Here is a 27995-nt window from a genome sequence, read left to right on the forward strand (position 1 = left end):
TCATAATCTCTGGCTTCATGTTTGTGATCTAAGGAATCGGAAGGTAAGTTCATGACCAAGGTCACAGCCTGTGTGTTAATAACAAAGCCATTCACTGGAACCTCCATTTTCCCCCGTTCTTCTGCATCCCAAGCCCACGTCTGTAAATAGATCACATACCCAGCTTACTTCTTTCCACAGAGCAGGTAGACACCTTCTGCTAGCCCTTCAACTCGGTGCCATGATTAGAAGCCTTCCCAGAGGAGCAGCCAGAAGCCCTTTCTTCACTCCAGAGCCATGAAAAGTCCGTTTCTACCTGAATTCCCAATAAAGGCAGTTAGAGGTAAAAAGAATGGAAGTGGAGGTGGTAGCTGGTGCTGGCTGGCAAAGCCAGGCTTCCAAACTCATCTGTAAAATTGACTTAAATTTTAAATTCACATCCCAGGAACAAAGTGAGAAAGGGAATGGAAGTAATAGCAGCATGACCCAAGGGGCTGGAGCTGAGTGCTGGCCTGGGATCAAGGTGCTTCTGAGCCCCAAGCCAACCCCAGCAGTGATTCAGCCCCGACACAGAACCTTGCAACCAGCACACCCAGCAGAAGCCCAACCCCAGGGGATCACAAAATAAAGACCGTGCGTGATGCAAATACCCAAAGAGCCACCTCAGCAGATACAGGCTGCTTAACAAGAGAAAAGCTTAGTGATTTCAGTGCAAGGATCATCCTTTACACAAAAATCAAGAAGCAGTATGTTACACCAGTTTTGCCAATACAGCACCCTTACACACGCAGAGCAAACTTCTGCCATTCTGAGCAAGAGAGCAGCCAACCCACACCTGGGGAAGGGAAGAGGGCGCATGGCTACTCACCTCCCTCCCACTTGGCTGTTGGCCAGCCTCGTCCTGCCCACCAGCCCTGGGAACAGTGAGGCGCCCTCAGTTTGGCCCGCCTAGTGCCCCAGGCCATTATCTGTCCCTGCCAGCTGTGTCCCACCCTGCCAACCCTTTTCTTAAGAGGACTGCCTGGAGAACAGAAATAAGGTGAGGTGAGATTTTAGAAGGAGCCACCTAAAGAAAGAAGTCGGCGTCTTGCCCATCTTCTATCATTATGTAATTTAGGGCAGCGAGGGAAAAAGGAACAGTCCAAAATGCAATAACATTTTACAAACAATAAATTTATTTCCAAATCCTGAATTATAACCAAATTACAATTCCCTGTAGGTCTATTTTGCTGCTTTACACAGAATTTTAAAAAACCATAGTTACGGCCAAGTCATTTATACACCAAGCGTCCCAGGAATGGTTTATTTGGACACAGTGGGTCTGGCCAGCTCTCACTGCCCTGGCAGCTCTCGCTGCTCCGTACCCTGACCTGCACCCCTGCACCAAGGAACTGCCACTCCCTCTGTTGTAGAGCTGGCCCCTGCAGGAGCTTCCCCGGGGGCTGTGATGTACACAGACGAAAGTGCGCAGATGAAAGGGTTTTGTTGGCAGGCCCCGGATGCTCTGGCCACAGGGCTCAGGACTCAACACACGCTGCATCCTCTGCAGGGAGAGCCTCGGCTCAGAGCCCAAAGCGGGCTGGCGTGCGGCGTGGGGTCATGGGTTCCCCTTGCTCCTTCCGACCTGGAGTGTAGATTTTTGTAGACCTGGAGACATGGAAAGAGGGGTGAGGAATCACACTGCTACTCACGCCAACCAGGATGCACAGCACAGCAAGGAGCCTGAGGCCTTGCTCTTTCTGTGTGTGAGCAGGCTTTGGGGCTGAACAGTCTTCTTCCCCAGCACATTTCCCCCCTGCTGCCATCCCCATTTGTGATGGGGAGCACAGTAACAGCACCACCTGACTCTGATACCCACCAAGGACTGTTGGCAGGTAGATTTTTTAACAATTCCTTTCATGCCTCCCAGGTGAGCTATGGAAGCAGTCTTCCAGCCACCTCACCAGACGGCCACTCCACCTTCTAATAAAGAATCTGGCTGGCCCTAGTCCCCAGTCCTGGGAGGTCATCTCTAAAACCTCGAGATTTCCAGAGGGATTGAGTGTCCCTGTTACACACGGTAACATCTGATAGTTTATCCTAACAAGAGGACTCAGGATAAGGGCTGGCCCAGCTAGAAAGACCAAGTACGTGGGGTGCCTGGGTGGCTCAGTCGGTTGAGCGGCCGACTTCGGCTCAGGTCATGATCTCGCGGTCCGTGAGTTTGAGCCCCGTGTCGGGCTCTGTGCTGACAGCTCAGAGCCTGGAGCCTGTTTCGGATTCTGTGTCTCCCTCTCTCTGATCCTCCCCCGTTCATGCTCTGTCTCTCTCTGTCTCAAAAATAAATAAACGTTAAAAAAAAAAATTTTTTTTAAAGAAAAACCAAGTACGTGACCAGAAGGCTATACTTTGAGCCTCATGATATCAGCTCAGCCTCTATGGAAAGGAGGCTGGAGACTGAGTCAATCACATGGATATATACTCAACCATTCGTGACTATGTAATGAAACCCCAATAAAGCTCTGGACGCTGAAGCTTCCCTGGCTAGCAATGCTCTGTGCATACTATCACACACCAATGGGCCAGGAGGGTAATGTGGCCCCGAGGACAACGGAAGCTTCTCATTTGGGACCATCCCAGACCTCACTCTATGCATCTCTCCCTTGGTGCTGATTTGTAACCTTTGGCTATAATAAAATTGTAATCTCAAACACAGTACTTTCCTGAGTTCTGTGAGTTATTCTAGCAACTTATTCTAGCAAGTTATCAAATGGCGGGGGAGTCCATGCAGATCCCCAAATATGTAGCAAGTTGGTCAGAAGTGAGAGGGATCTTTAGCACACCCCAAGTTATAGCTGGTGTCTGAAGTAAAGGCAGTCTTTTTTTTTTTTTTTTTTTTTTTTCCAGAGAGAGACAGAGCGTGAGCAGGGGAGGGGCAGAGAGAGAGAGGGAGACACAGAATCTGAAGCAGGTTCCAGGCTCCAAACTGTCAGCACAGAGCCTGACACGGGGCTTGAACTCACAGAGTGCGAGATCACGACCCAAGCTCCAACTGGACACTTGACTGGCTGAGCCACCCAGGTGCCCCTGAAGTGAAGGCAGTCTTGTGGAGAACTATGCCCTTCACCTGTGAAGTCTGACCTAACTCCAGGCACCAGCAGACACAGAAGCCCAAGACTCTCCTCCCGTCTCCACATGATTTCCAAGCCCTAGCCTGTCGGTAGAGCTACAAGCCCTGCCTACTTCTCCAGCCCACCGCAGGCCTCAGTACAATGTGACAATGACCAGGAGCTGCAGATGTATCACTGCCCCTTGAGAGTATGTCTGGAACTCCTCCCATGCCTCCATGGAACCAGTCAACTTCTGTGACCAGCTCAGCTCCACACACTCAAATTCTCTTAGATCACCGGCCTGCATGGGGACCTGCTCAGTCTATCGGGCTGCTCCCCAGAGCCTCCCAGGGGCAGGCACCATCCCAGCCAGGGTCCTGAGGCCGCAACCCACCTGACACTGCCCAGGGGGCTGCGCTTTTCTTGCTCCTGCCGGCGGGCTCGCAGCTGCTCCTCAGCCAGTGCCATCTCCTCCTCCATGGCAGAGGCTTCCTCTTTGGCCCGTCGGCGGTTCTCCTAGAAAAGGGAGGGCGAGGTACTGGGGACCACCACCAGCAGGTGGAGAGCCTTGTCCCACCCATCTCCCCACCACAAGCCAGGTGCCGTGTACACAGTGCCAGCTCCCAGAGACGGGGCCACGTGGCTCCCTGCCCCAACACCAAGGCCATCTATTCTTTTGAGGCCGATTCGCTGATTCAAGACAGACACGACACGATTCAGTCCTAACCCTATGGTGTCTCAGCTCTCCACTCAATTCCGTAAGTACTTTCACTCTCTTACCAAGTTCACAGTAATGCCAGGAAGTACAAGAAATAGGGAAGACACGATCAGCTGGCTGGGAAGAACAGACATAAGGAAGGTGTGCACAGACCCAGTGTGGACAGTACAGACAAGAGGAAGGAAAGCCCCCCACAGTCTGAAGCCCTGAAGGACAGCTCGAGGCAGCAGCCATCCACGTACGCAAAGACCATGAGGAGGTGGAGTGGCAGGGAGACAATCTATCCTGGAGGGATCAGGCAGAACCAGTGACCACTCTCAGCATCCCCAAAAGTGGGGCCACCAGCCCTTACGTGCTTCCTGACAGGATCTAAAAGGAAGTTCACAGCACTGCACGCATTTGTGCATCTTTGCCCAACACAGCTGAACCTGAATCTTATCAGGCTTTTGGATTAATTACTAGTTTACAGAAAGAACATGGGACAGAGGCACAAGTTAAACGCCATCACGAAAAGCAATTGGCCAAATACAGAAAATGGAATATTCTACAAGTGACCTAGTCTCTCCAAGTAATCAATGCCATAATAAAGAATGAGAACAGAGCACATTCTAGAACATAACACTTACACATATACCAACTAACTGTAACATTCAGATTCTGATTCAAGCAAATCAAATCATACGAGTTTATCTTTGAAACAAAAGACAAAATATGAATAAGGACTGGAAAACATTAAGGATTAATTCTGTGAGTGATAATGGCAAAAAGGTTACATTTTAAAAACCAGTCTTTTTAGAGATGTTTACTCAAGTATTTATTGGTGAAATAAAGTCTCAGAGAGAGGCTTTAAAATTTTTTCTAAGAAAAAAAATTAGCGTATGGAGAAGAGGAGGAATAAGCCAAATGAGTCTGACCAACATGTTGAACATTATCGAGATTCGGTAAGGAATACATGACGGCTCCCTATACTGTTTTTTATACTTCTACGAATATTTGGACTTTTCAATAATAAGGTTTTTTTTAAAAGGCTCATCCGACCAAGCAACTGGAGCAGATGGGCGAAAATCTACCATACCAACCTGGCTCCATCACAGCTTTTATGTTTGAGAGAGAAGTAAGGAGGACAGGGGTCAGGTGAGGACGTGTCTTCAATCCCGGGCTATGCGAAAAATGGGTCCCACGGGCAAACAGAACCTCCATGGCGAGCGCGGGATGCTTACCTGCCGAGACTTTCCCGCCTGTTTGACGCTGTAGAACATGGGGCCCAGCTCCGCCAGCCACTCTCCATCCACAGCAGTGACACACTGCATGTACTCCTGCAGGCAGAAGGGTCACAAAGCGGTGGTCAGAGGAAGGCCAATGCTTTGGGCCGTCCCTTGCCGAGTAGTTCCACAATCGGGACCTACGTGGGAAGGGCCTGACCCCCAGCCCTGTGAGGCTGAAAAAGGCAGACATAAGCCCCAGACACTGGAATTTTAATCCTTTCTCCCAAATCCCTCCATGCTTGAAAAAATGCCCCTCCCCCACGCCCAGTATCCAAGAGAAAAGGCCTAACCCCTCAGAAAGCCTTTTTTTTTTTTTAATTTTTAAATTTTTATTTATTTTTGAGATACAGACAGAGTGCGAGCGGGGGAAGGGCAGAGTGAGAGGGAGACACAATCCGAAGCAGATTCCAGGCTCTGAGCTGTCAGCACAGAACCCAATGTAGGGCCTGAACTCACAAACCATGAGATCATGACCTGAGCTGAAGTCAGACACTTAACCAACTGAGCCACCCAGGCTCCCCAGAAAGCCCTTCTAATGACACCAACAGGGGTTGCTCATCCCTGGCAGCAAGTAACAATCCTGCTGGCATAGCTGAGGTCACTGGCATCTGAAGGTTAATTCCAAGTAAGCATCCTCAAATCCTCTCAATTCGTCTCAAAGCAACACATGTGGCCTCAAGTCTCCTAGGCTCAAAGCTCACACAGGAAGGCAATGAAGGGTTACAAAGGCCCAGCCCAGCCAGGTAGGCCTACGTCAAGTAAACTGCGTCAGAGAAGACTCACCTTGGTGGTCATGACCAGCTCGTGATACACTATGTAGTCTGGGGTGTAGCCCATTCCAAAGAGGGAGCTGGTGGGGTGCAAGTGGCAGGGCATCCCTGTCCGGATATTCACATACTCCCCGATTCCCTAGGGAAGAGACACAAAAGGTGGCCACATCAGGACAATGCTGCTCATCTGGGCAGCCACTCCATCCCAGGTCCTGACAAAGGCCTTGGTGGGGAAAACCCAGGTCTGCAGGACTGTACAATGAGAATGAAAGAACTCTGTGCTGGTATGATTATCAGGCCAGGAAAGGGCCACAACTCCCTCAGGCTCCTCTGGGCTCACCTTGAGCTTGGCTGCCTGGTGGAAATAGGCAGCACAGATACACTTCCTGACGATGTCCCAGTCAGTGCCACACGAGGCCAGGCTCATCCGCTGCTGTACCATGATGTCCTTGAGCTGAGCCCGCACCTCCCGGACCTAGAGAAGGACACAGGGCAGGCAAGGATGAAGCCTGCCTCCTCCTGCCTCCCCGCCTCACCCCAACATCCTGCTTATCTGGGCGACTGCCCCCACCTTCCGCATGGCCTTGGCATGGATGAAATGATCGTTACACCAGATGGTGGAGTAATTATTATTCTTCCACTGCAGGTAGACATTCAGGTAGGTCAAATGATCACTCTCGGGGACAGCAAACTTCTCCCGGATTTGATCACTCTCCTCCTCTCGGCCCTAGGAAGGAAAAAGGACCCTTACTGTAAGCACAGGGAGTCCAGGCCCACTGGGAGGATCCCGGAGCTTTTCACACTGTTACCTGCCTGCACGCACAGCTTTAAACACATCAGTGTGTTACCCTAACGATCCAGGGAAAATAACATAGCTTCTGACAAAACATCTACTCTAAAACGTGACAGCTCAGGCACAACTATACCAGACGATAAGAAATTTCCAAATCACCTGAAAACCACTGATCTAGCCCATGCTTTCCCCTACCCCAACCTGCTTAACAGAAAGCAGTAATACCACTCTTTGGAAACTTTGACTCCCATGCCTCCGTTCCATTTTAATGATACAGAAAGAAACCAGTCCTCTCTAACCCTTCCTCAAGCCGGGAAAGCCCCCTGCAGCTTCGAGGAGAGCAGAGGGGCCACCACCACCCACCTTGGGCCTGTAGAAGATGGCTGGCACCGAGAGCATGGACACAATGAGCAGGATCTCGGAGCTGCAGCCCATGTCACAGGACACGATGAGCATCTTGGACAGGGCCGGGTCCAGCGGGAACTCTACCATCAGCCGCCCAGTCGAGGTCAGCCCACCTGGGAGAGGAGCGAATCCAGACATTCGGTGGACACAGTGAAGTAAACGAGGAGCGAAACCGACCGCCAGAGCCCGTGAGCACCACCACCACCACCCCCGCCTCCAGCTCCCGGGGCTCGGCACCTGTGTTGTCCAGGGCCCCGAGGATCCAGAGCTGATACATGGAGTTGAGCATGTTGTCCTCGGGGGGCGGGTCCATGAAGTGGAACTGCAGCAGGTCCTGCACCCCGAGGGACTTCAGCAGCAGCACCACGTTGGCCAGGTTAGTCCTCTGGATCTCGGGCACCGTGGTAGTCAGGAGCTCGTTCTTGTAGGCGCTCTGGGTGTAGAGCCTGCCGGGAAGAAGACCACACACTGCTGCATCTACCGCCTCGGGGCCCAGCTGCCCGCGCAGGGGTCCCTGCAGTGGAAGACCCAATGCTACCCCAGCTTTGCCCTGCACCTGCACCCCACAGAGGTCAGTACGGAAGAAAGCCACAGGCAGGGAGGACAAGTTCTCATTTCTTCCCCCACCTGCCTTGTTCTCTCTGAATCCCAGATTTCCACCCATTCAAATCAGTCCTGCCAATTGACTCTTCTGCTGGAGTCTCCTACATATTTGTTTCATTTCTGGAACCAATGAGCCTGGGACGAGATTTATGGCTCGGTTTTGTTTTCTTTATGCTCTTCTGTATTTTCTCAATTTCTGTAGCAAATACGTTATTTTTTAAAACACGAAAATCAGAAAAAATAACTGCAGAAGTGTAACAGGAGCCATGATATAATCTGCTCAGACTTAGCCTGTGCGAGTCTTCAGGTGCAGGTACGTTCAACATGGGACTGCCTGACACCCAAAGCTGCTCAGACCTCCAAGCCATCTGGAAAGGCTACTCTTTGGCTCAGCAGCATATGAGGAGCAAACCACCAAGTGGCAGCCCCACCATCAGTCCCGAGCCTCAGGGATCCTAGGGCCAGCATCCCTCTGCTGGATCACAGTCCAATCCCCACTGCCCCAGCCTGGGCTCCACACTCAGCAATCCCAGCGCTGCCCCAGAGAGCAGGCTAGCACAGGGCTCCTACCTGAAACACTGACCTGGGCCCGTCCTGCCGGCTCGCCCTGACCTCTGGTTGGCATTGGCCTGGCTGATGGGATAGATCTGTAGAGCATCCATGCCAATCCTGGGGTTGAAGACCTAGGAGGGGACAATAAAGAGCTGATTAAGCATAGAGTAAGGGGAAAGGGGGAGGCAACCTTGAGACAAAGACAGACAAACCCTGGTTGCTATGCAGCACAGAGTACAGTGTTTTAGCAATGCAGACAGCCATCCTTTTTCCTTTTTAAGTAGGCTTCATGCCCAGTGTTGAGCCCACTACAGGGCGTGAACTCATGACCCTAAGATCAAGACCTGAGCTGAGATAACAAGTCAGTCGCTTAACACACCGAGCCACCTTGGTGCCCTGGCAGCCATCCTTTTGAAACCAGAAACCTCAAGAAATTTCCCCACAAATACCAGCTCTGTGATCTGCACAGAGTTATTAAATCATCTAACTCATGGCGTTATCACAAAGATTAAGTCAATCAAGTGCACAGCAAAATCAGCACTCAAATGTTAGCCTCTTAAATCCAAGCCCATCCCTTGTTTAAGAGCTAAAGACCCAGGGCCTGCCTTTCCACCACCTACAACATTGAGTTAGCTTCAGGTGAAGGCCCAGGGCCCTAGTGCCTGTGTCGTTTCTTACCTTTAATTTGCAATAACCAGAGTCAATAACAAACATGATGCCATCGACAGTCAGAGATGTCTCGGCAATGTTGGTGGCAACGATACACTTCCGAACTCCATCTGGAGCCTAGAACCAGGCAGGATGTACAAAGAGGGAAGGCTGTAGGCCCTCGGGTAGGAAAGACTCCACAGGGCAAAGAGCACACCCCGCCCCTGCAGGGAAAGTAACACCCTCTCTCTAGTCCTCCCTTGGGAGAATCCAGGGAGACCCAAAGGTGGGTACCCAAGACAGATATTCTTGCTATCACACCTTCTGGAAAATTTTGGCCTGGAGGTCAGAAGGCAGCTGGGAGTAGATGGGCAGCACGGCCAAGGCAGGTGCATTCTCCAGTTCCTCCAGATGTTCCACAATCTGGTCTGAGGTCACCTGAGGGCACAGAGAGGAGCCATGAGATACCAGAGCCCCAAACTCCCATATGTAGGATCCTACCTGCTCATCATGGTCATGACCAAGGCACGCACCTCAATGTCCTCTTGGCCAGGCATGAAGATAAGGATATCCCCGGGGGCCCCCGACAGGTGCACCTGTAAGGACTGCTTCACCGCGGCCTCCACGTAATCCTCCTGCGGCGTCTGCAACACCAGTCAGAGACATGGTCAAAGGGAAGCATCGAGAGAAATGTAGGTTGGACATCCCTCAGGAACTGGTGATCAGTCACTGATATAGGGATAGAGCCAGTGGACTTTCAGGGCTACAGATGGGCCTGACTGCCCTCTCTGGGCCCTGCATTGCTACTCTAACGAAAGAATAAAACTAGACCTCCCCCGAGTACAGTCCTTTGTGTCTCAGACCTAGAGCTACAGAGTACCCCATCTGCCCCATGGTAACCCCAAAAACCTTTCCTGGCTCAGTTCCCTACCCCATGCCGTCCAACTGACTTCTCATCAGAGGTCAGGAATGGTTCAAAGAGGAGGCCTCAGTACCTTGCTGAAGAGAATGTCAACAGGGAAGGTACGACCAGGGATGTGGAAGATGGGAACATTCCCGAAAAAGGCAGCAAATTTCTCTGCATCCATAGTAGCCGATGTGACAATGAGCTTCAGGTCTGAGCGCCTAGCCACCACCTGAGAGAAGAGGTCAGTCCGAGGCTTCCCTATAGATTTGGAACCCTTGGCTCCCTCCCACCAATCTCAGCAACATTACTCCCAGATGAAACAAGCTGAAGCTGACAGATGGGCACATTAGATTCCTAACAGTCCTGAGGACCGAACCCATACAGCCACAGCCAAGAGAACCTGGAGTCTCTTGGCTGAGCAAGAACAGAATAAACTACAACCCAGGTCTCCACCTGGCAACCTGGAGGCCTCAGCAAACTCAGGCCTGTCAGAGACCCTCTTGGCTCCCCCAGGCGAGACCCCAGCTCACCCGGAGCACCTCAGTCATGAACTACCAACAGGGCATGCATCAAAGCCCCAAGAGTGCAGACAGACTGTGCCCCACAGCCCTCACCTCCCGCAGCAGCCCAAAGAGCACGTCAGTGTTGAGGGAGCGCTCGTGGGCCTCGTCCATGATGATGGCACTATAGTGATCCAAGTCTGCTTCCCGGAGGGACTCCCGGAGCAGGATCCCATCAGTCATGTATTTGATCAAGGTGTTTTCTGAGGTGCAGTCTTCAAAGCGGATGGCATAACCCACCTGAAAGTCAGGGAGAGACAGCTCAGAAGCTCTGGGCCCCAGCTCACTGCCCACATACCCCATGCTGGGCCCAGGCCTTAGGAAGTCAGCTCAAAAGGACGGAAGCTGTACAGATCAGCCCTCGTGCCCACTCACCTCCTCACCAAGGCTTCCTCCCATTTCTTCACTGACTCTCTTGGCCACCGACATGGCAGCCACACGCCGAGGCTGGGTGCACCCAATCATCCCGTAGTCCGTGTAACCGTCTTCATGCAAGTACTGTGTCAGCTGGGTGGTCTTGCCGCTCCCTGTTTCTCCAACCACAATCACGATGCTGTTATCTCTACAAGGGAAAGAAGACGAAGGACAAATCAGGCCAGGCAGATGGCCACCTCCAATCCTCCAACAAGACGCTGCCACTTCCTATGCCTATGTCTGGCTATCCAAGGAGCATGCCTGCTTAAAGGCAGATTTCCCTGGGAAAACAGCCCTGAATGAAGATACCCCCTACAATGTCTAGAAGATGGTAAGGTTGAGAGGTGCTAGGTGGCTCAGTCAGTTAAGCATCTAAGTCTTGGTTTCAGCTCAGATCATGACCTCATGGTTTGTGAGATCGAGCCCCACATCGGGCTCTGCATGGACAGCACAGAGCCTGCTTAGGATTCTCTCTTTCTCTCTGCCCCTCCCTGCTCATGCCCCCCGCCTCTCTCAGAATAAATAAATAAAACATTAAAAAAAAAGAAGATGGTGAGGTTTAAACAAACGAAATATAACAGAGCAAAGCCATTTTGCTTATTACTTCATGCAAAGTAGCCCAGGGTATGGAGGTCAGATAAGAAAAAATTCTTTCCCTTCTCTACCAGATGCAACAGCCCAAAGTAAAAGAGCTACTAAGTAAACACAAGGGACCCAAGGGACACCAAGTCAACAATGGAATTCCTAGACGAGTTACCTGATAATAGTGAGTAGCTCCTGCTGCACAGCAAAGATGGGCAGGTACTGCCTCTGCTCCAGAATCGACTTCTTTTTGGCAAATTCACTGCTAGCTTCACTCTTTTTCTTCATGTGATCCGCAAACTTCTGCTCCGTCCTGAGAACACACAGCAGCCTAAGCACCCTGCACAATTTCCCACACTGTTTTTCCTGACTGGGTTACTGTCCTTCTTCCTACACCCAAGAACAAGACCCACCTCAACAAGACGCAAGAAATCTTTGAGTCACTAGAGCAGCCAGGTGATCCAAGATGTTTCTCGTCTCCTCTGGCCTAAGGGACTAGAACTGCGGTCTGAGAACCATCATCCACAACATACCCAATATTCCCTAGGCAAAGAAAACTAAGTATGACTCAGAGGAGTTCAGGTTAACAAATGGGCCAGTTCTCTGCCCCAAAAAGCTCAACCAGAAGAGGAGCTGAGATCACCAGGTAATTATCTTGTACAGAATACCCAGCACAATGCTCAATGCTCGAAAGGCTAAATGGAGGAGTCATGGCTACAGAATCCTGACCAGGGTCAGACCTCCTCTCTCCTCCTGGCAGGACGGCATGGTCTGTAAAACTTCGTTTTCAAAGAATTGTGAGAAAAAACAGTCCCACTTAGTAGTGACCTCCAGCTTCTACTGAAAGCACACAAATATCTGACACATGTATACACACCTAGACTCCAAAGAACTTTGTAATTTTCCCAAGACTGCAAAGAGAGAGCGGTTCAGTGCTGCCCAAAGAGTGCTGCACTCAAAGAGAGTGCGGTTCAGTGGGTGTCCACACGTCTGCTGCCCGCCACTCTCCCAAGAGACCTGTCCCCCTTTCAGACCTCCCCCACACCCTGTCAGGCTTCCTATTCTAATTTCTCCATCACTCTCAGTCAGCTAACAATTAATGCCTACGGGATTACATTTATAAACTAACAAGGGCTGACCATCAGTACTGACTTCTCATTTGGGTTATTTCTCAGAGGGGTGCAGGGAATTATTCACTTGGATGCCAGTTCAGTAAGACTTCAGTATGTTCAAAGGATGAGATTCAAGAGGGACATTTGAGTCCAGCCATCTACCCAATGTGTGAACCCCAACAGGCAGCTATGTACCATCTGCTTAAATACCTCTATGAACAGGGAAGCCACTCCCTGGTAAAAACAATCTTTCCTATTTTCAAAACACTGTTAAAAGTGGTTCTTCCTTCCATTAAACTGAAATCTAAGGGGGCGAAGCCTACCTTCCAACACTGAACATCGGAAGTACACTTCAGCACCATGACTACGACACCAGGCTCCAAAGCTACAATGTCTGGGTCTGAGCATCGCTCCATTTACAGCTGGGTGACCTCAAACAAGTTACTTAACCTCCTGCGTCTCATCCTCTGCACACGAAAAATGGGAAGGAGAGCACCTATCTCGTGGGATTGTCGTTGAGAATTCAGTCAGTATCTGTGAGGCATTTAACGCTGACAGGCACTGAGGTCACTCCTATAGCAGTAGTAGTGGTGGTGGCAGGAATAATATCTAGGAAAAGCTGAAGATGGTAGAAGAGAGACCAGGAGGAAGGGATGAGAACAGACTAGAAGATCCAAAGTGACCTAATTTTTCTGTTCATGAGCCACAAATTCTCTCAGTTCCCCAGCAAGTGTCCTTGAGGGCCCCAGGCTCAGGAGACAGCCCACTGCCGACCAAGACTCCTACCTATAGTCCACTTTACCGTCTTCTGTCAGCGCTTTATCGGGCTCTTCCTCTTTTTTGACACCCATTATATCTCCCAGCTTGGTTCCAGCCAGTTCCCAGTGTTTGTGTTGAGCCTAAAAAAAATACGGAAAGTCTGCTCCATCGTGTAACACGACTGTGGTCCATGGAAAACCAATCCCACTTGCACAGGAGGCTCCATCTAGCAGGTGGTAAATTCCCACAAAGCCGCAGTGGCCTGGCGCCCACATTCCCTTCTTCTACCTCAAGCCACCAGAGCATCGGGCCCTGTGGTTGTCTTAACAAAGGCCTTGGTGGAGGAACACGAAGCCCTCCTCCAACAGCTGGTTCTTGCTGTGTGAGTGTCCTCGAACTTCCAAGAGGACCTCTACCCGTGAGATCTCATGCAATTTCTAAAAATTGTCCCAGGCCCCAAAGGACAAGAAACCAACCTTTTTGCGTTCCTTCTGCTCCCTGTGCTTCCGCACTGTTTGACTGCCTTTCCGGGCAATAATGGCCAGGTCAGAAGTAGCATCCTTGACTGGAATTACAGGCTCTGGCTGTAGGTTGGGGAAAAAGAGGAATTCTCCACTGATCGTTACACTCAACAGGAAGGTCCACTTCATGACAGCCCTAATAAATGAAAGGATTTCTATCCTATTGGGATGGGGGCTTTTTTTTCCTCTTTTTTTCCCCCCACTCTCAGCTCAATTCTATCTGAGCTTTCTTCTCTCAGGCCCCAGCGGCCTCACCTGCTTGGTGAAGACGATGCGTCCATCAAGGAAGGGAGGAACCAGGTTGTGCACCATCAGATGCACCTTGGCTGCGCTGTCCTCTTCAAAGTCTTCGTCCACCTCTAGCCGATGGACCACTCCACTGGTGAGCATGCGGTTGGTCTCCCAGCGCTCGTTATCCTATGAGAACACAACGGGGGGCCGCGCTCAGACTGAAACCACAAGGCATCTGAAAGGTCACTGGGAGAGTCCACACATCAAGTCCTGAGAGAAGGGCCACGCGAGGCCTGGGCCGTAGACGTGTCACAGGCCTCTGTACCCTGTGGCTCCTAAGAAAGAAAAGTGACTGATCCCAAACCACCGGCGACATTTTTTCCAAGCAGCAGCCCTTTATATGTGAGTCAGAACCTCTATACGGACACACAAATGGCAAGCGTCCGCGGCCCCACGCAGAGACACAAAGAACACCCTACTAGTTCCCATCCCAGCACGGAAGGAGGACTACGAGAGAGAGAGGTTAGGAGATAACTACTGAAAGGCTCTACGCCCACCCTCCTCAGACTCTAGAGGCACAGCGACACCCAATACTTCAGCGATGAGAGGCCAGCTGCGCTGCCACCATGTGCACAAAGCCCGCACTTCTCCCACATGCCCAACGCCAGCCGGGTTCACTCCAGCTACCGCCAGCAGCCCACCTCATTGATCTGCCTCCGCTGAGCAGAAATGCGCTTCTGCTTCTGTTTATGCAGGTGCTGCTCCCGCCTCCTCACGTAGTCCTCGGAGGAGTAGGCCAGGGGGTTGTGGAACTCATCGTATCCCTCATCCATCATGTACCAGTCCCGGTCAGCTTGCTGCAGCGATGTGACAGAGCGGTGAAAACAAGGAACAGATCGAGTTTATGTGCAAGACAAGACCAGAGGGGAGGTGTCTAGTGAGAAGTCACTGGTGTGGTGGAGCAATGTTTGTGGGAGGTGCAGGAGGAAGACCATGTGCTCTATCTAGGACGAGCCATGTGGAGGACACAGGCGGGGAAGGACTATGTGGCCGCCCATCGTGACGGCACTTCTTACATTCACCACACGGTGGCACCAACGCTTAACTAAAACAGGTCTGCCAGTGGCAGGTGAGAAGTTTCACAGAGGAGCCTGTGCCTCTGCAGAGACTCCGAGGCTTCGGGACTGAATCCAGCTCGGCTCTAGAGACTGTCCAGTGCTAACTGCCCTCATCGAAGTCCAATTCCACTAGAGCGTCACTCGTGGCTCATTCACCCATGGAGGTCCACCACTCCTCATTCGGTGCCTCAAAGACATAAGGTTTTTACCCTCTGGTCATCTTCCCACTGCTGCCGTTCCTCTTCTGTGTCAAATGAAATTCCTTCTTCGCCATCCTCCCGTCTTCCTGAAGGAGAACACGCAGCAGGTCAGTCCAAACACCCCCAGCCCCACCAAGAGCCCTGCAAAGCCGCACAGCTCCAGAAGCACAGCTTTGCTCAGCCTCACTGGGACAAGTGATCCCGCTTCCCTGTCCCCCTCCCTCCCCCTGCCTTACCTCGGCCCCTGGACAGACGGGGTGTGGACCCCAGGTGTCTCCTGTCATCGGCCCATTCGTTGTATTTGTAGGATGGGGTTGGCAGAGGTGTGTCATCTGAGTACCTGCTCCTCACGGACCTGGGAGACCATGTAACCAGCATCACTAAGTCACTAAGCTGAGACATGTTCCCCAGCTGCCATCTGTTCCCCCAGCCCAGATCCCTTTGCCCTCATCACGTCCACCCTTTGCCACCCACCCAGAGAAACTGGGCTGCTCTGCCCAGAACATCACCTATCGCGATCTCGACTGGACTGCCGATGGCTCCGCTCAGAATCTCGATAGGAAGGTGTCGGGGAAGGCGATTCCCACTGCGAGCGCCTTGAGGAACCACAGCCACTGTCCTCTTCCTCCCAGGTAGACCTTGAAGGGGTAGCTGCATCTGGGGCGACAAAGAACACATCCACCGGAAACCTCTAACTTCACCGGGACACGGCTCTAGGGCTATCAGCCAAAAGTGAATTCCCCAAATCTCTTTCTTTCACTATCGATAGACTTGATATCTACTTGTAACACAATCTTGACAATTTTTAAGGTATCTGGATTTTAATAGGCCATTTTTCACGTATTTATAACACTTTTCTTTTTTTTAATGTGTTTACAACATCTTGAAGAATATCCAATTTCTCTCAGCAAACATACTCCTCTTGAATATAAACAACTTTTTTAAGTTTATTTATTTATTTTGAGTGTGTGTTGTGTGTGCACAAGTGGGGGAGGAGCAGAGAGAGAGAGAGAGAGAGAGAGAGAGAGAGAGAGAGAGGATGAATCTCAAGCAGGCTCCACACTGCCGGCACAGAGCCCGATGCGGGGCTCGAACCCATGAACCGTGAGATCATGACTTGAGCCAAAGTTGGATGCTTAGCCAACTGAGCCACCCAGGTACCCCTAAATAATTATTTTTAATCAATTCTTCTGTTCCCCAGCTCCCTATTCTTTCCTGCCATTTGGAAAACTGGCCATTCAGTCCACTGGCCTACCAACTTAGAGGAGCATATCCGTCTCAACAGGGAGGTCCAGGGCCTTCCAACCTGACTCAGAACCAAGTAGTCCAAGAAGTTCATAGTGGAACCAGCAGTTGACTCTGCCCACGGCATATCAACTGAGGACGCTGCCTTGTATACACTGACCCCTGACAAATCACCACAAGCAACGGCTCGGTCTACCTTTAGGTCGGTGTCTCGGGCTCTCCGGTTCATTTCTTCTGCTGCGCTCTGACCCTCCATCCCGCTCAGATCTGCTGCTGTGTCTGCTTCTATCCCTCTCATCTGTCAAGAGCCACGTGCAGAACTTAGAAAATGTGTGTCCCATCCTAACTTCCACCCATCTTCACCCTAGAGAAAGGACAGGCCTTCCCACTCACTCACAGGTGCAACCTGCACTGCTCTAATGCGATCCATGGGCTCCTGAAACTCACATATCCCCATTCTTTCAGGGGGAAAAAATAGTTACTGGCTACAAAGTTTCAAACTCACAGTAACAGTTATTTTCCTGCAAGAATTCAAAAAACAATAGTTATAAGTCTACAATGAATAGCTGTTAATGGTTACCAGTCTATAAGCTATAAAATTTAAATAATACTGAGCAAAGCCAGCGTTGGATTCTATGTCCAGCTTTGCTTCACAGCACTGTCCTTTCTCTGTCACCAACACCACTGTAAATTCTGGTTTCTTATACACACTGCCTGGTATCGCCTTTATCACCAATTTTCATAATTAAATGAGAACTACACACTCAAGCCAAGCAGCTATGCTGCAAGTGACAGTTCTTAAACAGCCTGCTATTCCCAACCCCAACACTATCAACACCAACAGGGCTCCCTAATTATCAGGCATTAGAAAAACTCCTGCAACAGGAAAGAAGCTGACATGTCCGCTCAAATGCTTACTGGGCTATAGGAACTAGGCTGGGCTGGTTACCTCTGTCTCTCTTGCGGTCAGAGTCTCGATCCCGTGATCTCTCTTTCTTCCGATCCTTTTCTTCTTTAGACGAGGCATAGACGCCATGTTCCCGCCGCTCCCGCTCTCTCTGCCGACTGCGTTCCCAAAACTCTTCACTCACACCACCAGGATGGGATGGAGTCTCTACCCGAGCAGATCGATAATGCCTGAAACAGAGAGGACAAGTGGTAAAAGGCCCCTCCTTAGGAGAAAAACCTTGCCCCCAAAGGGGGGCTGGCTGGGTGGCCTGACCTTTTCCACTTAATCTCCTTACAGGCTTACTGATAGCAACAACCCAAATCATTTCTAATCTTTATGCTCTAGTCTTTAGTCACCTTTGAATGTTCCCCACACATCTGAAGAAAATATCAGTTCCTATCTACTTCAATACTACAGAATCATAATAAAACCATAAAGATCTATATGTCCAACAAGAAAACAGAAATCAACATGGGATGTTATTCCCTGGCCTCCATTCTCATTCCCTTTTGGTCAACCCATCCAAAAGCCTTTACCTGTCTTTTCGGCTATGTCGGCCAGCTTGGTCACTATCTTCCTCCTCAGCATCTCTCTGGTCATCTTTGCTCTCTTCCCAGTCCTTGTAGGAAGAGATTCTGGACTTCTTCTTGTCCTCTCCATCGTCCTTCTCCTCTCGCTCCCTTCGTTTCAGGGAAGCCAACAAGTCCAGTCCCAGCAAGGAAGGACGGGGGGCAGGGGCCTTGAAGACATGCTGCTCACTGGCTGCACTTTTAGTCTTACAAATAAGACCACCAACCTGAGAGTCCAGATCAGTGCCTTCCAATCGATGGATCGAGGCATCCTCGCTGGTGTCCTCCATGACAGGCTCTGGGATTTCTGTGGAAGGAAGACAACCCATTTTGTATTGGATATAAAAGGAGAAAAGGTATAGCTCTGCTATATCCCAGGATAACTGAAGTTACAGGGATATTCAGGGAGTTAACCTCCCCATCAAGACCAGGATTTGCTTAGCTACCTCTTGCCAAAATCTTTCCATTATGTCACTGACAATCTCAAAAGATCCTCCTACTCCCACTCTGATACACATCAGAAACAGAGACACACATTCACACACCCACCAAACACCGGGATCCAAGAGGATACCAGGCAAGCACAGTCCTCACGAAGGACACTTACTAGAACATGATGGCATCTAGAAAGGAACTGTAGGGGAAATACCACTAGATTTGAAGTCAGAATCCTCAATTAGAATGCAAGCTTTTGATATTTTCTACTTGTATGATTGTAAGCAGATAACTTAATATTTGGTTAGGCATAATTTCTGTATCTGTGAAACAGAAATATTTTTTGCTTTATTTAGTCCACGGAATTATTATAAGAATCCCACAAGAAAGTGTACGCGAAAGCTCTCTGTAACCATAAAGCCATACATAAAAGTAACTGTCACGTTATTTTATTTGCCATGCTTCTCTGTACTAATTGGGGCTCAACATTTTCTACATGAGCCCTTCTACCTCTCCCTCCCTTTAAACTACAGATACAGCAGAGTAGACATGCTGGGGTATAAAGCTACCATATACTATGTGATCCATATACTAGTGGATTTTTTTGGACCAGTTGTGTTTTGTAGAAAAGAATTACCTCACGGCAGTTGGGATCTTGTTTAATAACAATCCATGTTCACCAAAAATATTAACGAGAAACACTAGGTTATGAAATGGTTTCCTGAAAACTATTAAGGTGATTATAAGATTTTCTGACACTCAACGTGTATCAAATTCATTCCTCTTTACATCCCATTACACACCATCCACTTACAAACATACACCGATTCTAGGTGCTTGGATAATTCTCCTCTTTCAACAAGTCAGTGAAGCAAAGGAACTGTCAAGGTGTAGGGTACCACCAGAATCCAGGATGTTTTTGCCCAGTTCTAATTAACATGCATGGCTCTACAGAGAAATATTGCCAAACATAATATCAACACAGACACAAGAGTTGCATTTTGAAAAATGCCATCAGGCAGAAGAGAAAAGACAGAGCTGCATATTGGTGACTTCTGTGCATGTGAGGAAATCTAAACAGGAAGGTAAACATATATATGCTATGCTCAACAGTAGCATGAACTAAAAAATATACTCCTAGGATGCCAAAGAGAACCTTGTCTATCTTGCTATTACTACAGCCAGCACCTAGTGAAATAAAGTTTGCTGAATAAATGAATGAATGAATTTAAACTGATTAATGGAGAACAGGAAAACAAACATATCTAGAGACAGCAAAGGAAGATCCCAATAGCACAAGATGAGGAGTCTGATAGGACTTAACTAGCTTATGAGAACAAATAAGGAATTAAAAGGACTGGATTCTGGAGAATGATTAGTGACAAAGAAGCCAATTAAGAATAGAAAATTTAGAAAAACTAGATTTGCTCATTCAACAATTTTTCATCGAATACCTTCTGTAACACAATCACTGTTCTGGGCAATAGGAAAAGAACAAAGAACAAAACAGGCAAAAATCCCGCCCTCTTGGAGTTGACATTCTAGTAGAGGAGATCACATACTAAAGATACCACTATGACAGAGAAGAAAGACACAAGGAGCCCTACTTAGGCTCGGCCTCTGCTTGGGAGGGGGCCAATGCAGAGGCCTAAAGAAAGGTGCAGGATGACCCCTGGGCAGCCAGGCAGCAGTATCTGACCAGATCAAGGAGAAAGGACAGGACAGCCCGGACCGGTGCAGCATCCCAAGGGTAAGAAAGGCAAATTGGGTGACAGGGACGAGACCGCAAACTCGGACCGGAACCTGAGCGAAGGACCCATATCCGCCGCTTGGAGCCGCCGTAATTGGCGAAGGGCAGGTCAAGAAGAAAGAAAGGACACTCACCTCACCAAACCCGACTCTTGGGACCTCCTGTCCCAGATTTCGGGGCGCCGGCACCGCCACTCCTCACTCAGATCGCCTCAGAAAGCCAATCCCAAACCTTGAGCGCGGCCATTATTGTCCCATAATACCCTGCGCGATCCCCTCTATCCGTCCAGAGATAACCATCGAGAGCAGCCCGGAAACCGCCAGTTCCTGGCGCCAAGTGTGGTATAGAAAGCAACCAAGCCCTCAACGCTAGAGTATCCTCCTCTGGAACCCTCGTCAGAGACATTTCCGAGGCTCATCGCGACCAATCATAGTTAGCCTGAAAGGCGAGGCCCCGCCTCGGCTCTAAGAAGAAAGGGAAGGAGGTCGGTCATGTTTAATAAGGGCGGAAGTGACGCTCGGCTTCCTGTCAAAGACGGGCAAAGTGGGCGGTGACTAGAGTAACGAATAATCTCGTGGGCTTGTTGGGACTATTGAGGGGAAGGACCGCAAGTTTATCTACTTGCAAGTGAGTATTCTTTTTCCGTTTCCGGTTTTATAAGTGGTTCCGCCAGAGTTGGGAGGCAGCAGCCCCTGGGTTACTTTGAGTTAGGGTTGCTGCTTTTGGTGTAGAAGACGGGAACCGCCTGTGTGCCGACATTTCGGAGAAGCGGTCGGGGTTGCGAACAGTCAAGTGGAAGAGAAGGAGGTGACTTGTACAAAGAAAGTAGGTGTCGTTTGCCCTAGCACTTGTGGGCCAGGAGCAGCCCAACCACAGGCATCATTAAGCATATATATATTAAGTATGTATATATATCGAATAGTTTGGAAGAAGACTCTCACTCCGATGTAAATAAAAGTCACCTGTCTGTTCACTGACAGAGATAACCACTATGTGTTTTGGGATATTTATTTCCAGTTATTTCTATGTAAATGTATACATTTGTATTGGGTTTTGTACAGCAGTGGGATCACACTTTATATACTGTTTTGTAACTTATTTATCATGAGAACTTTTCAGTATGTGAAATGTTCATCTGTAACAGTATTTAGCAGCTGTGTAATAGTATGTTCCAGGACTGTACTATCATTTTTTTCCAATCTCCTATTTTGGGCTATTTAAGTTGTTTGCAGTTTTTCACCTTAAGAATGTGATAAATCATTGTGGACGTGTCAAGTTAATTCTCAGAAATGGAGTTGTTGCTCAAATTGTTTTCTTTCTGGAAAAGTTTTTGCTTCTCTGCATTCCAGCAGCAAGTAAGAATGTGTGGCCCTTTATTCACACTCTTGCAATATTGTTTCATCTTTACCAACTTAATGGCTTTGTTAAATAATCTTCCATTTGCTTTTCTTTGTTTACTAGTAAAGCTTAACTTTCCAAATATTTTTGCCTATTTGTACCTCTTTTGTGAAGTCTCTGTTGGTATCCCTTGCTATGGACATTTTCTTAGGTGTGGCTTTAGTTTTCCTCCTCTTTATCAGAACTGGAGTTGCTGTTTGAATTCTAGGGTGGGATAGATCCATCCTCACTTTGACTTTCCCTTTTATCAGTAATTTTTTCCGCTACTGACATTTGAGGAAGTCCTTCCTAGCAATCAGCTTGCCTGTTTAAAGTATGACTTATTACAGGAACAATTTCATTTCCTATATACATTTTTATTAACTCTTGTCTTAAAATGTGACTTGTCACACACACACACACATAAAGAAATCCTCCCTTTTCATAGCATTAGCCAACTTGGGGGCCAAATATAAAATATCAAGTACCTCGGTGGAGTTCTTCTGGATGGACTCAAAAATAGAGTTTCTCAACCATGAGAACAGGAGCTTATTATAGCAGAAGGAACACTGCAGTAGAAATTTGGTGGCTTGGGGGCACCTGCATGGCTCAGGCAGTTAAGCATCCATCTCTTGATTTCGGCTCAGGTCATGATCCCAGAGTCGTGGGATCGAGCCCCATGATGGGCTCCGTGCTGAGTGTGGAGCTTGCTTAAGATTCTCTCTCTCCCTCTAAAATAAAATAAAAAACTTTAGAAGGAAAGAAATTTGGTGGCTTTGATTCTAGTCCATGCTGTAGCTAGAACCAAAACTATAAGCAAACAAGTCTATAAAATGAGGGAATTGGATTAGGTCCCTTTTATCTGAGTATTTTATGATTTGTTTATTTTGTGGTTTTCACACACACTCTTAATCCATCTGTTTGTCATGTGGGGGTGGGGGGTGCATCTAATAACATATGCACCAAGAATCTTTAAGCCAAGACTCATGATAATACTTAATCAGTAAAAGACGGTTTTAAAAGTGTGGTGCGTGTGTGAAATAGTATGTCTCTGTGACAACGTGTGTATAGATATGGGAAGGTCTATGCATGCTAAGTAAAAAAGCGCAAAGTGAAGAAGAGTGGGTAAAGTATGTGTGCCGGACATCTGTCATTTGCCTCTCCAGATGCACTCTTTCCTTCTCTAGACTGCTCCAGGACCACGAGACTTGGATGCCTTCTGCATCTCCCCTGCCCTCTGGTTCCAGTGTGAGTCACCCAGTGGGCACATTAGGAGGAGATCAGACAGACGGAGAAGAGTGGCTGCATCCCTTAACTGCAGGCTGACCTCCTATACGACAGCCTTCTCCACCCAGCGTTCCCCACCACACACTTGTGCTAACTACTCCCTGCTGTAGCTCCTTCAGGCCTCAGGGTGGGAACAGCGCCCTGCTCTTACTAGCCCAAGTACAGCACTGTACCTGGTGTGTGCCTGTACCCTGCCTTAATGAAAATCTTTCGAAATTACCAAATTTGAGAATGTTATCTTTCTCCTGCTAGAACCCTGGCAGATAGAATAGCCTGTCTTTGGGGTAAAAGAGGGAAAAAACATAGGAATGCACATTTGTATGTTTTTGTAAATGCATAACAAAACTGGAAGATACATGAGAAATTAATGAAAGTAGCTACCTGCTGTGTGGGGAGAAACAGGCCAGTACTAACAGGGCCAGTTGAGGGCAGAGAGAGGGAGGGAGATTTTTCACAGTACGCCTTTTTGAAATTTTTTTTTTTAACGTTTATTTATTTTTGAGACAGAGAGAGACACAGCATGAATGGGGGAGGGTCAGAGAGAGAGGGAGGCACAGAATCTGAAACAGGCCCTGGGCTGTGAGCTGTCAGCACAGAGCCCGACGCGGGGCTCGAACTCACAGACTGTGAGATCATGACCCGAGCTGAAGTCGGACGCTCAACCAACTGAGCCACCCAGGTGCCCCCACAGTACGCCTTTTTGTATTTATGTTTCTTTTCAAGCTGGTGGACTTGCCAGCAGTTTGTGCATTTAGTGTGTTGGGTTTTTTTTTTACTGTTGTGATACTATGTTGTATCAAACTATTTCTTTCCTCTGAGAATAAAATATATGTGTATTAACTACTACAAATTTTTTTTTTTTTTTAATTAGGACTCATGCACTTAATCTGTCTTTAAATATTGCAACTGTATTTCAGGACTGACAGTAAGGATAAATATTTGGATTATGGCAAGATGAGCTTCCTGTTGCCCAAGCTAACTAGCAAAAAAGAAGTAGACCAAGCAATAAAAAGTACTGCAGAGAAGGTATTGGTTCTCCGATTTGGGAGAGATGAGGATCCAGTCTGTCTGCAGCTAGATGATATTGTAAGTGAATTTTTTTTTTTAATTTTTTTTTTTCAACGTTTTTTATTTATTTTTGGGACAGAGAGAGACAGAGCATGAACGGGGGAGGGGCAGAGAGAGAGGGAGACACAGAATCGGAAACAGGCTCCAGGCTCCGAGCCATCAGCCCAGAGCCTGACGCGGGGCTCGAACTCACAGACCGCGAGATCGTGACCTGGCTGAAGTCGGACGCTCAACCGACTGCGCCACCCAGGCGCCCCGTGAATTTTTTAAATAAATGGTTTTTATTAAAAATCTGTATGTTCTCACTTCAACATCTACAAAGTGCATGAAAGGCAGTGGCCGGGCCTGGAGATACTGCTTTTCATTTGCTGGCACGCTTTCACTAGTAGCTGGTCATATGCCTGCCCTGAGCTAAGCCCCCAAACCCGTGATCCTGCTGAATCTGTCCTAGACGTCCCTCCCCACCAGTAGCCATCCAAGTTCAGTTTCACCAACAGAGCACTAGAGGACCAGAAACACTTATTTACTCTGTGCTCACAACAGTGGAATAATTACCATCACTGTAACTACTCCCACACAGGGAGATGAATGCCAGGGACGTCAGGTGACTTGCAGAGCTGGGGTTCGAACTTCTTTTTCTCTGCCTGCAAATAAGCTTTTCCAGTGTGGTGCCTCCAGTGTGTGCCTGATGGTAATCTGATTTCATAACACGTCTTCATACTCTGATGAGTAGGGAGGGGAGTATGGGACAAAGTGTGGTTATTCTTGTCTCTGTTATAGAGAGAGACTGATCCCAGAACTAACACCTCTTCGCACCATTTCTATTGCTGCCACACACAGTGTGGATCCAGTATAAGAATCTTTATTTCTGTGATTAAATATGAATGCTGATGTGTTAATCTGAGGGAGGAATGGGCCAGAGGATTATACCCTCAGCCATAGAGGGAAGGGAATATCAAAGGCCAAGAGTATAGACTGAAGCCAAGCTGCCCAAGTTCAAATCCCAGCTGTACTGCTTAAAGTTGTGTGACCAGGGGCAGATTACCCAGTTTCCTCATCCAAGAAATGGGGACTATAATAACCTCATATGAATGTTGTAAGGATCAAATGAGTTAATAAGCATAAAGCACTTTGGACACTTAACGTGTAATAACCGCCAGACAAGCCTTCACTGTTTTTATTATGATTATCATTTAAGGGGGGATTGGAAGGCAGGAGATTGGGGGGAATTTCAGTGTCTGCCATGTATATTTCTGAGTTGTTTTTGTTTAAGCGAACATGGATTTCATAAATCTATAAGAAGTTTATAAAAGTTTTTTACAACCAAAAATCAATTTAAAAAAAAAGAGAGAGAAATGTATTCACACAGTTTACCCAGGGCCCTGTCTGAATGATAAGGTTACATTGTGTCTAATGTGGAACTCAGGGGAGATTTAGCTGCCTCTCTCATTGTAACCTACATGTCTCTATTTGCAGCTTTCTAAGACGTCTTCTGACCTGAGTAAAATGGCTGCTATATATCTGGTAGATGTGGACCAAACTCCCGTTTACACGCACTATTTTGACATCAGTTATATTCCATCTACTGTGTTCTTCTTCAATGGGCAGCACATGAAAGTGGATTATGGGTAAGTTAGATTGAACTGAAGTCATTGCAGCTGTGAGGGGTTCTTTCAACCAAGCAGTTCCAGTAACTCACCTGCCTATGAGGGTGGCTCTGTGAGCCCTGCGTTGGTGCTGTGTCCTCAGGTGACCCACTCCTTGGTCATGTGAAACTTTGGCACAAAAATGACAGCGTATCCAGTATGATTGGCAAATGTTAACCTCCTACGTAAGTAGGAAACAATTGAACAGTTTGTGCAGCACTAACTATCCTTTGGTGTAGAGAATATAGAACAGCTTTTTTAAAAGTTTCTTAGGAATTTCATTTAAAACAAAATGTGTCATTGTTCTTAAACTTTTGGGACTGGTAGGCTGCATTTATGAAAGAAGTGTTCCTTCCGGCAAACTGAGACATGTTTCTCTCTGGCCAAGTGTCCTATCTTCTGCCACTCAGAGAATTCTGATGTCATTCTTCAATTCTGTCAAGAATAAGCACCATGGAATCTTTAACACCTTCCGTTGTATCCAGTCAGCATCCTAGCACTCAACATGTATTTTCAGTGTGTCCATAATTCTTAACACTTCTCAATGTGGTTCAGGTGTCTGCTTGTTTAGATCTGTGTATCTGTTTTGTCATTATCTACTTGAAAGTGCATTAACCATTACCTGTTTTATTTTAAAGCTGTTTATTCTCCTAGGATACAGGTGATAGAAGTTAATTTGATGCAATCTTTTTTTTTTTTTTTTTTTTGAGAGCATGCGCAAGGTAGGGAGGGGCAGAGGGAGGGGGAGAGAGAGAATCTTAAGCAGGCTCCATGCCCAGTGTGGAGCCCCTCACAGGGCTCACAACCATGAGATCATGACCTGGGACTTTTAACCGACTGAGCCACCCAGGCACCCCCCTGGTGCAGTCTTTTTAAAATGTGATTTATGACACTATTTGCCAATTTAAATATGTAAAAATTTTAACTTAGCAATTGCATTTCCAAGAATTTATCTAAAGGGAAATAATCATGAAAGTGGGCAAAATTGGCTGCCTAAATATTCATCCCACCATTATTTAGAAAGCAAAATACTTGGAAAGAAACTAGATGTTCACAGAAGGACACTAGATGTCAGTTTCATATGATGTTGTAAACACAAGTTTAATGACTTTGAAAGAGATAGGTTTTATGTTAGTTGGAACATTACAAAATAGTTTGCGTGATATAATTACCATGATTTTGAAAAAAGAAACACACGTGTGTACACACACGCACACACGCTTTGGAACAATATGTACCAAAATGCGGCCTTTGACCTCACTGGTAATGTTTTTTTCTAAAAAATTTCTGTAATAAACATAACCGATGTTTGAAATAGGGAAAAAAAAAAACGATTCTGTACCCCCCACTCAAAAGTATAAGTGAGGGGAACTCAGAGACGGTGACCAGTTAACGGGTTCTGCACGGAAAGGCCAACAGCAGTGGCAACCAACTATGCCCATCCCAACGCTCAGGGAATTCTGCTTGATAAGGAACTGAGAAGAAATTGAGGTAGATTTTGAAGGGAAGGCTCTTCACCTGGTAGGGCTCACATGCCCTCCCAGTGGCCCACGGCTCTGCGTTTAATCCTGTATCAAATGGGCCCTGTACTCACAAACGGAGAAATCAATGTTGGGCTTTATGTCTGAAGTCTCCCTCAGGAACAGAAAGTATCAGAACTGTGCTTCATTTTATTTATCCTGAAGGTCTGCAGTGAGAAATCGCTAAAAGTTCTGAGCGTGGTTGTTTTTCTCCCGTGCTCTCTAGGTCTCCCGATCACACTAAGTTTGTGGGAAGTTTCAAAACCAAGCAAGACTTCATAGATTTGGTTGAAGTAATTTATAGAGGAGCAATGAGGGGAAAGCTTATTGTCCAAAGTCCTATTGATCCCAAGAATATTCCCAAATATGACCTTCTCTATCAAGACATTTAAAGCATTCATGACTATCAAAGTTGAAGAAAAAAGCACGTCTTGAAACAGTACCTGAACCCAGCTGTGCCGTTTTCCTGGAGTCCTTCGGACATGTGTTCAGCATCCCAGCAGAGAAGAGTGCTGACTTGGGTAGAAAATACCCCACCCTCAAGTAGAAGACCACGCTGGCACTGCAATGGGCAGAGATGCTTAAATGTCTATTCCCTGCAAACCCCAGAGCAGTCAAGACCACCGGGGTCAATTTCCCAAGCGTGATTTTTTTTTAATTTTTATTGTGCTTCTCTTTATTCCTTAAGATGATACAAAATCCTTCTAAACATTGGCTAGTATATTTATGTTGACTTTGATATACAAGTAAAATAGAAAATCATTTCCCGTAAGAGCAGAAGTACTTATTTTTTTACCCTAAATGTACCCACACACACACCCTCCCCCTCCCCCGTTTCTCTGCTCATGTATTTATCTCATGCTCTCCTGTCTCCAGTCCCTGTTATCTCAGTTTCTCTTGGAATAAATATTTCTCTACAGATA

General features: G+C 47.8%; 3 protein-coding genes across 7 annotated transcripts in view; 2 read left to right on the forward strand and 1 right to left on the reverse strand.

The window, feature by feature from the left end:
* The window catches only part of PMFBP1 (polyamine modulated factor 1 binding protein 1), a 46121-nt gene extending 45789 nt beyond the window's left edge, over positions 1 to 332 (forward strand). The window contains exon 21 of one of the 2 annotated variants that reach the window (XM_042970564.1): positions 186 to 332. In XM_042970564.1, coding sequence (XP_042826498.1) covers positions 186 to 280 — 95 coding nt within the window. In that variant the 3' untranslated portion in view covers positions 281 to 332. Of the gene's footprint in view, positions 1 to 180 lie in introns of both variants that reach the window. The other variant, XM_042970565.1, reaches the window with a different exon arrangement.
* Positions 333 to 1170: 838 nt separating this feature from the next.
* On the reverse strand, positions 1171 to 20473 carry DHX38 (DEAH-box helicase 38). Its single transcript, XM_007074942.3, has 27 exons — positions 20309 to 20473; positions 17957 to 18296; positions 17421 to 17608; positions 16668 to 16769; positions 15736 to 15883; positions 15463 to 15581; positions 15236 to 15312; positions 14610 to 14765; positions 13933 to 14094; positions 13633 to 13740; positions 13184 to 13296; positions 11461 to 11598; positions 10665 to 10851; positions 10344 to 10529; positions 9818 to 9958; positions 9356 to 9466; positions 9144 to 9260; positions 8853 to 8960; positions 8193 to 8305; positions 7257 to 7465; positions 6978 to 7132; positions 6393 to 6548; positions 6162 to 6296; positions 5835 to 5960; positions 5007 to 5102; positions 3463 to 3584; positions 1171 to 1626 (listed from the first exon to the last, which is right to left on the reverse strand). Exons 2-27 carry the CDS (start codon positions 18277 to 18279, stop codon positions 1542 to 1544), a joined length of 3681 nt encoding a protein of 1226 aa, XP_007075004.1. The 5' UTR covers positions 18280 to 18296; positions 20309 to 20473; the 3' UTR covers positions 1171 to 1541.
* A 145-nt stretch (positions 20474 to 20618) lies between these two features.
* TXNL4B (thioredoxin like 4B) lies at positions 20619 to 27991 on the forward strand. 4 transcript variants are annotated; one of them, XM_042970568.1, is made up of 5 exons: positions 20619 to 20801; positions 22739 to 23014; positions 23756 to 23924; positions 25383 to 25534; positions 27299 to 27991. In XM_042970568.1, the coding sequence occupies exons 3-5, from the start codon at positions 23793 to 23795 to the stop codon at positions 27462 to 27464; spliced, it is 450 nt and encodes a 149-aa protein (XP_042826502.1). In that variant the 5' UTR covers positions 20619 to 20801; positions 22739 to 23014; positions 23756 to 23792; the 3' UTR covers positions 27465 to 27991. The 4 variants fall into 4 exon arrangements, with proteins under 4 accessions (XP_042826502.1, XP_007074998.1, XP_042826501.1 ...); XM_042970567.1 differs by lacking the exon at positions 20619 to 20801 and adding an exon at positions 20812 to 20999; XM_007074936.3 differs by lacking the exon at positions 22739 to 23014.
* The last annotated feature ends 4 nt before the right edge of the window (positions 27992 to 27995 follow it).

This window comes from Panthera tigris, chromosome E2 (genome assembly GCF_018350195.1).
Source record: "Panthera tigris isolate Pti1 chromosome E2, P.tigris_Pti1_mat1.1, whole genome shotgun sequence".
NCBI lineage: Eukaryota > Metazoa > Chordata > Mammalia > Carnivora > Felidae > Panthera > Panthera tigris.

Bases quoted from the DNA above. Each gene is read 5' to 3' on its own strand.
- TXNL4B (XM_042970568.1), top strand. From the start codon at position 23,793: ATGAGCTTCCTGTTGCCCAAGCTAACTAGCAAAAAAGAAGTAGACCAA. The intron at 23,925-25,382 runs GTAAGTGAATTT...CTCTATTTGCAG, and splicing joins GTCTGCAGCTAGATGATATT to CTTTCTAAGACGTCTTCTGA. The intron at 25,535-27,298 runs GTAAGTTAGATT...CGTGCTCTCTAG, and splicing joins CACATGAAAGTGGATTATGG to GTCTCCCGATCACACTAAGT.
- DHX38 (XM_007074942.3), bottom strand. From the start codon at position 18,279: ATGGAGGACACCAGCGAGGATGCCTCGATCCATCGATTGGAAGGCACT. The intron at 15,313-15,462 runs GTAAGGCAGGGG...GTTCTCCTTCAG, and splicing joins CCGTCTGTCCAGGGGCCGAG to GAAGACGGGAGGATGGCGAA. The intron at 8,961-9,143 runs GTGTGATAGCAA...GCCTGGTTCTAG, and splicing joins AGGCCAAAATTTTCCAGAAG to GCTCCAGATGGAGTTCGGAA.